The sequence below is a fragment of the Bactrocera tryoni genome, chromosome 5, assembly GCF_016617805.1.
Source record: "Bactrocera tryoni isolate S06 chromosome 5, CSIRO_BtryS06_freeze2, whole genome shotgun sequence".
In the NCBI taxonomy this organism is placed as follows: Eukaryota; Metazoa; Arthropoda; class Insecta; order Diptera; family Tephritidae; genus Bactrocera; species Bactrocera tryoni.
This window is the reverse complement of record NC_052503.1, coordinates 66,335,559-66,342,443: the sequence shown is the minus strand read 5'-3', so window position 1 is coordinate 66,342,443 and position 6,885 is coordinate 66,335,559. Positions and strand designations below refer to the sequence as shown.

At 36.4% G+C, this 6,885-nt stretch overlaps 1 protein-coding gene across 1 annotated transcript; it reads right to left on the bottom strand.

The window, feature by feature from the left end:
* Positions 1-2,950: 2,950 nt before the first annotated feature.
* LOC120777844 (larval serum protein 1 gamma chain-like) lies at positions 2,951-5,177 on the bottom strand. The gene is made up of 2 exons (XM_040109380.1): positions 4,977-5,177; positions 2,951-4,925 (listed from the first exon to the last, which is right to left on the bottom strand). The coding sequence occupies exons 1-2, from the start codon at positions 5,175-5,177 to the stop codon at positions 2,970-2,972; spliced, it is 2,157 nt and encodes a 718-aa protein (XP_039965314.1). The 3' UTR covers positions 2,951-2,969.
* Positions 5,178-6,885: the final 1,708 nt, after the last annotated feature.

Sequence of the window (6,885 nt, the reverse complement as noted above, 5' to 3'; positions counted from 1 at the left end):
ATAGCAGGTTTATTGAATATAATTAAGTGATTTCAAATGCTTGCTGAGCTTTCGCCTTTTAGTAAAATCAGACTGAGGATCATGATTGGATGTTGGTTGTCGGCTGTGAAAGTTTTGGGGCCTCGAACCTTTTACAGTAACGTGATAACTTTTTTCTTATTTATAAATACATATATACCTTACTGTCCAGATATCAATGAATATATCCTCTCAAGACTCATTATTAGAAGATATTAAAAATAACAAGACTATTTTCCTCCCTCAAAGCTTTCACAACATTTTGATTGATCATTTGAGCAACCAGCTACAGATTTACAATTAAATACGTAACTAATAGGATGTCAGCTGTGTTCTCATTACGTAACTGCGGCGTCATTCTGCACACAAGCACGCATAATCACAGAGCGCGTCATCTTGTCTGTTACACATGCGACTTGCGTGCCAATTTGACACACATTTGTAGCCGAAAAACTACTCAAGCTGCCTTGACTTCGTTTTGACTTCATCCTATTAATCCTTTTCTATTTTGTGTAAATATAGAATATACATATGTATGTATGCTTTTAATTCAACATTTAGTCACACCACTTGGCCGAGCTGTAATGATGATGCACACTTTTGTGTCTCTGATATGCTCTCGCTTTCATGAGAGAGCTTACGCCACTCATCCTACATCCTTGGCAGCTTTGATTAATCCATATGCGCTTGAACGACATGAACTAATCATGAAACGTGACGTCATTCGTTACGCCCCTTTATTATGATTTTTATTAATGATGCAACTAAGTAACATTTTACAACAACAATCAAATATGTGCCCGATTCATGTTATAAAAATGTCAAAATTCATTAATATTTTCATAGTAATGTATTGCTAGGGCTTTTGCCTCCCATTTCAGCGCGAGCAGAGTAGCTTCGACATTATTAATTTATTTGATTACATTGCCTGACCACAAGTCACGCTGTCACTACTTTTTTGACTCTCTGCTTCACCACAAATACTTCGTGCATAGCGGTACGTTTTCGTGAGTCTAATTATATTGGATTTACAGTCTATTAAATACTGGAAGCGTATCGGCTGTTCAATGCAATTGACCCCTCGTTTTCTGCGGTAGAATGAGTGCCTCGTAGTAATTTTTTTAGTAATGTCGGTTGGTTGTTGCGTAACTTTTTGCAGCTATTTACCCTTTTTCCTCCGCTGTCTTTCTCATTTTTCAACTTCTTCAATATAGATTAATGATGTGAACGCATTTCCTCCCCGTTTATTTAATTTTCTTTGCATTTATTTCCTTGCCATATCTAAAGGAACAAAACTCTCTGAAGATCACAATATGTAGATAAGCACTCAATTATGTTTTTATTCTTTTTGCGTTTACCTACGGCACGAAGAGTTTTTAGTTTTCGTTAAGACCTCGTCAGAGCTTCCTTTTCATTTCAGTATTACTCATTAGAATCATGTTCTATTGAATATAAACTCTCCGTTGTTTACGTGTACTATTGGAGATTGCTGCGCGCAAACTCTCTAATTCGATCATACATATAAGTTCCGAAACGATCTAAGGCAAGAAGAATATACATATATAATACCTATAGCAAATACAAAAGCTTGCGTACAAGAACTTTAATCGGTCGGTTAGTATTGCAGCTACATGCTATAGTGGCTTGATCTGAACAATTTATCTCCAAATTGGATTGTTGAATTACTGTATCGACTCAAATCGTCACGCTGATCATTTATAAATACATTTTAAAAGGTCTTTGACGTTAATTTTTTTGTCGTGACAAACTTAATATACCCTGTTCAAGCTATAAATATTATCTAATACAAAGTTAGCATAAGAGCTTTATAAACAAACACTTATCATATCCGAGCCCTCTTTATCGAAATCTTTAATAAAGAAACAATTCCTGGCATAATCTTGCACAAGATTAGGAGATCAAGCCGATAATTTATTGCACTGTAAAAATATCGCCTGGAAATCGAACCCAGACATAAATATGAGAAAAAGCTTGACTAGTATTTAACCTTGAAAATCTCAATAAAGAGCAATTAAAAAAGAAATTTGTCATAAAAACAAAAAACATAGACGAATTTATATTCAGAAAGAGATGAACTTATCTTAAACCTTAATGAAACTTTTTCCGGAGACCCTTTGAAATTCAATAATTCATTTTGTAAACGCTGTTACTGCACATACTTTTAAATCAGTTACAATATATACAATTTCTCTATTATTTTAGTATGAGCATAAATAGATTCTGTAGGCGTAAAAGGTTATAACAGGGAGAGTGTTTTGGTATTCGATTATTTTATTTAGTAATATGGACCACAGATTATGCTGGAAGCTTGTGGTACTGGAGCTACAACAGCTATATAATGATCGCTGAAGGTATGTTACTTCCATAGCACTAGATATATTAATTCTCTCTGGGGCTATTAACCCTATACTCTATGCACCAGAACGGCTACAGTGTCCTGAGAATCATAATAACTGATGCTACATCCTAGAGTGGTTGGAGATTTTTAGAAGATGCCTCTATAAATAATATTAAATTTTTGAATTTAAGAGGAGTTTGAGAGAGTTTGTGATACCTATTAGAACCCTTAGAAAAATTTTAATAGATATAAGGAATTAATCCTCAAATTTCACTGAGAGTGTAAGTCTCTGATACATAACAGACCATAAAAAGATATGGTTTATTGCGTCTAATATACTTTAACAGAAATAACTTGCATACTATATGCTGGATGTTTTGGTGATGACGTATAGAGAGACCTACTTGATAAAGCCCATAGTTTGTTATTATCTACTGATGAGCGACTGCTAACGGAAAGAAATCAATTATGAGTATTGCTCGGATACAAGTTACTTAATCAGTAACAATCCTTAATAAATTTCCTTATACATTTTATTATAGTGTTATACTATTGTGTTATATTATTGCAGTATTATAAAGACTCAAATAAATCACTTAATCTTCCAGTAGTTTTCATCGAATTGGCCAAAGTTCGCGTAGCTCTTAACATATTCTTCAATATTTTCATTATGATCCACATGATAGACCATAGCATCCTTGAAAAATACATTAGGCACTTGAAACATGTTTTCGTGCTCGATTTGCCGATCAAAAGGAAAACCGTAAGCCTGTTTTTCATCAACCGATCTAACAACAAAGACCAACTGTACTGGAAAGCCTTGCTTGTTACCTCTTGGTAAATTGAAACGGTCTGAATGTAGATTTAAATTCTTTGGAAACTCTAAACGCTCGGACATCGCTGCGTCGACAATATCACACATTTCGCTGTAGGTCCAGCGTTTAGTCGACACATCATCGTTATACGAACGCCCCTCGACAATATTTAGACCAGCTTTTATTTCCATAATAGAATGGTCGATTTCTAGGAAATTTTCGCGGTTCTTCGAGAGCGACAGCAGCGCACCGTGTTCATCGTATTTTGGTGCTAAGAAGGTTTGTATTCTAATTGTAGCTGGACCATCCGCTTGTATATGCAACGTGTAATTGTAAGGCTTGTGTTGGAACCGCTGCTGACGGGCATAAATACCTTTACGATTATCAAATGGACTGACTTTGTCCAACCACAAGTTGGTCAAATCAATATCAGCGTAATCGAAATAAGTCGTCAGCGGTGAAATCGCAGCCGACTTCACCTCAATACCAACAGCTAGCAAGTCCTGTCGCGTGTATGCAGGCAAATTACGCATATAACGGTTCCACATATCCAAAACTTTGTGTTGCATTAGCGAGTAGAAGAGCGGATCACGTAACGCCGTCTCGAAATTCGCCAAAACATGTGGACCCACTTTATGGAATTGCTCATACTCAATTTGCGCAAGATACATGAGGGAGTAGAACCAATAGGTTTGTTGGTTGTACGGCGTCAAAGCATTCACATTACCATGTATAATATTAAAGAAATCTTGTTGCGCCTCAAGCTGATGCAAATCATGCAATGTGCCATTTTCCCGCCGATATACGCCAGTGTCGGCTAATTCATATATTTCTTTTGTGACTTTAAAAATCACATCGATCGTTGCCGGAAACCCATAATCAGCATATTCGTAATTATTATAGCGTTGCCAGAAAGTCTGACCATTCCAGCTGACAAGTTGTGGATTATAACCCGTCTCTATGGTTTTCGAAATTTTCATATCCGCGATGGGCTTCATGCCCTGCGATAGGCGTTCCAAGTTATAGCGTGTCATTATCGTGCGCAATTGGTGGATCCACCATTCGCCATGATGCGCGCCTAATTCCTCGTCCTCGAGAAATGGCGGATAGTCCACATTGAATTCATACCAACTTGTAGTCCAGTCCACATCTTCTAGCAAGTATGATAAACGTGTTTCATCATTCAAAATGTACACATCGCGCGTATAATCCACAGGTGTCCAATATTTCGTAAGACCGTCGCGCTTTGCACCGCTGCCTTCTGTATCGAGATACCAACGCTGATCGCTTAAGCCCATTAACTTCCACCACTGCCAGGTTTGCCAATCGTGTAAGCTTCTTTCGCTTACCGTACCGTTATTTGCGTGCGATTGCTCTTGTGCCATTTCCAATTTCTTTTCGCTGACAGTCATAGCCCTGTGTATCACTTCACTGTTGAAGAAATGTTGCGGAAATATTTCGTAGATTGGTGGCAACACAAAGATTTCGCAATCTTTACGATGTCTTATCGCCAAGTCGAGTGCGTAAACGAACATGCCGGGATTGATGTGCGTACGAGCCCAGCATACATTCTGCTTGAAAAGGGTCCAGTCTTTGGCATTTGTCAGTAATTTGTATAAGCCCAAAACTTGCTGGTGATGCGTGCGCACAACCGCACTGAAAAAGTCATTTCGTGGTAGTAAACGTTGGTGTTGCACATCCTGAACAAAGCGTTGCATGTCACTGTCGAATTTCTGCAAAAAAATTGTTATATTTTTTATATCAAGGTAATGAAAAAATCTCACCGTATATTGCGCCGCATCATTGACAAATTCAACATCCTGGCACTCAGGCAGTGCTACTGGCTCCTGTACATGCCAAACGATTTCGAGTAAAAATTTCTGTGCCTCCAATAATGAATATACGTCGCTGGTTTCCTTTTCTTCAACAGCTTTACAGCAGCTAAAAGCTACGGTGCAGCAGAGTAGCAAAAATAGCAGTCGCATCTTGCGGTACACACTGATTTTATTAGCGTTGAAGAGCAACTGTAGCTCAAAGCTGCATTGAAGTGAGATTTTATAGCTACTTGCTTATCACCAAATTGCAATGTCTTTCTTTCGAAGGTCTATATTTTGTCACAAAAGTCACGGTCAACATTATTTTCCAAATTTTGTTAGTTGTTTTTGAAACATAAATAGACACATAACTCACTGATAAGAGGCGACATCTAAGCACATTTAGTATGTTTGCTTTCAATCATTTTTGTTGTACAAATACTTAATCTGCGAACATATATACTAAAATAGAGCCACAGACAACTACAGCACTGTTGAGTTCAGGTGTGATGGCTATTAGTTCAGACATGGGTTCAAATAATAGCTACAAAGCCTAAAAAAAAGAAACACATAACTTCTCTTAGAAGGTATTAGATTATTTTCCAGTGTAATTTTAACATGAAAAGGCATGAAATAATCACTTTTGTAGAACTGTTGATAATATAATCAGTTTTCAGCTCACTTGAAACCAAATAGTAGTACCATGTCTCTACCTATTTTAATAGGACCGACCAATTTATAGACAAGTTAGTACTCACAAAGAGCGAAACCTTGCAAACATAAAAAGCTCATCCACAGCAACAGTGATTTCGGCTTTCTCTCTAGATGAAATCTATAAATAAAACCTGTAAGGAAGGGCTAAATTCGGATGTAACGTAACATTTTACACTCTTGCAACTTGCCAGCATTTAAGTCAGAGAAATTTCTTCAGAAAAATATGGGAATTGGGGTAGTATTAACCCCACTTTATCTATTTTTGTTTAACAAATACTATACCACATACTAAAGAAAGTACCCTGAGTTTCATTAGTATATCTCCCACACAATCATGTGGAGTGAAGTAAGCTAGATGTTTGAACATTCTGGGTACAAAGTCACCCAGAAGTTCGAAAATCTTTATATTGGGTATATGGTGCTCAGGGAAGTATTGACCCGATTTCGTTCGTTTGCGCACAGTGATTTAGAATGTAAAAAGAATGTCATGTACCAAGTTTAGTCGAAATCTGTCGGCTGGATCCCGAGATACGAGCCACGCCAATCCTTAAACTTTTACTCCGGTTCCTAAAAAGCCCTCTCATACCATCTCGGTTGTAAAATTTCATTTCTCTATTGTATTTAGTTACAGATTTATCGCCCTTTTAGTGGTTTTGAGAAATTTTTATCATCGACTTTAAAAACAGCGTTTCGAGAAAAACTTGGTTAAGTTTTGGAAGTCGATTACACTTAAAAATTCATACTAATACGTTTATACCTCTTTAACTATTTGCGGAATTAACTCTATATTTTCGGAGAATATATTCAAATATACATATATACTAGAGTAATTAAAAAAAAAAATTTTTTTTTTTCGTTTGGTACTAGGAAAAATAGGTTCCTAGACACCTCTAAGAAAGCCTCTCCAAACATGAGTTTTTAATTGTAACGGGAAGGTCCTCCTACATACAGTTTTCTATTTTTTCTTATTATCAGATAGAAAAATTTATATCTCGCTTCCAACTACTACTTAAAATATATTGTTCCCTAGATTTTGTAGGAAATTGAATGCTTTACAAAAAAGGTCTATCATGATTTTTTCGCAAACCCAATCGTTTAAAAGATATTAACAAATAAAGTTTGATTATTTTTGGGAAAATTTTTTATTTCTTATGAATTTTATAAC

Bases quoted from the DNA above. Each gene is read 5' to 3' on its own strand.
- LOC120777844 (XM_040109380.1), bottom strand. From the start codon at position 5,177: ATGCGACTGCTATTTTTGCTACTCTGCTGCACCGTAGCTTTTAGCTGC. The intron at 4,926-4,976 runs GTGAGATTTTTT...ATTTTTTTGCAG, and splicing joins ATGATGCGGCGCAATATACG to AAATTCGACAGTGACATGCA.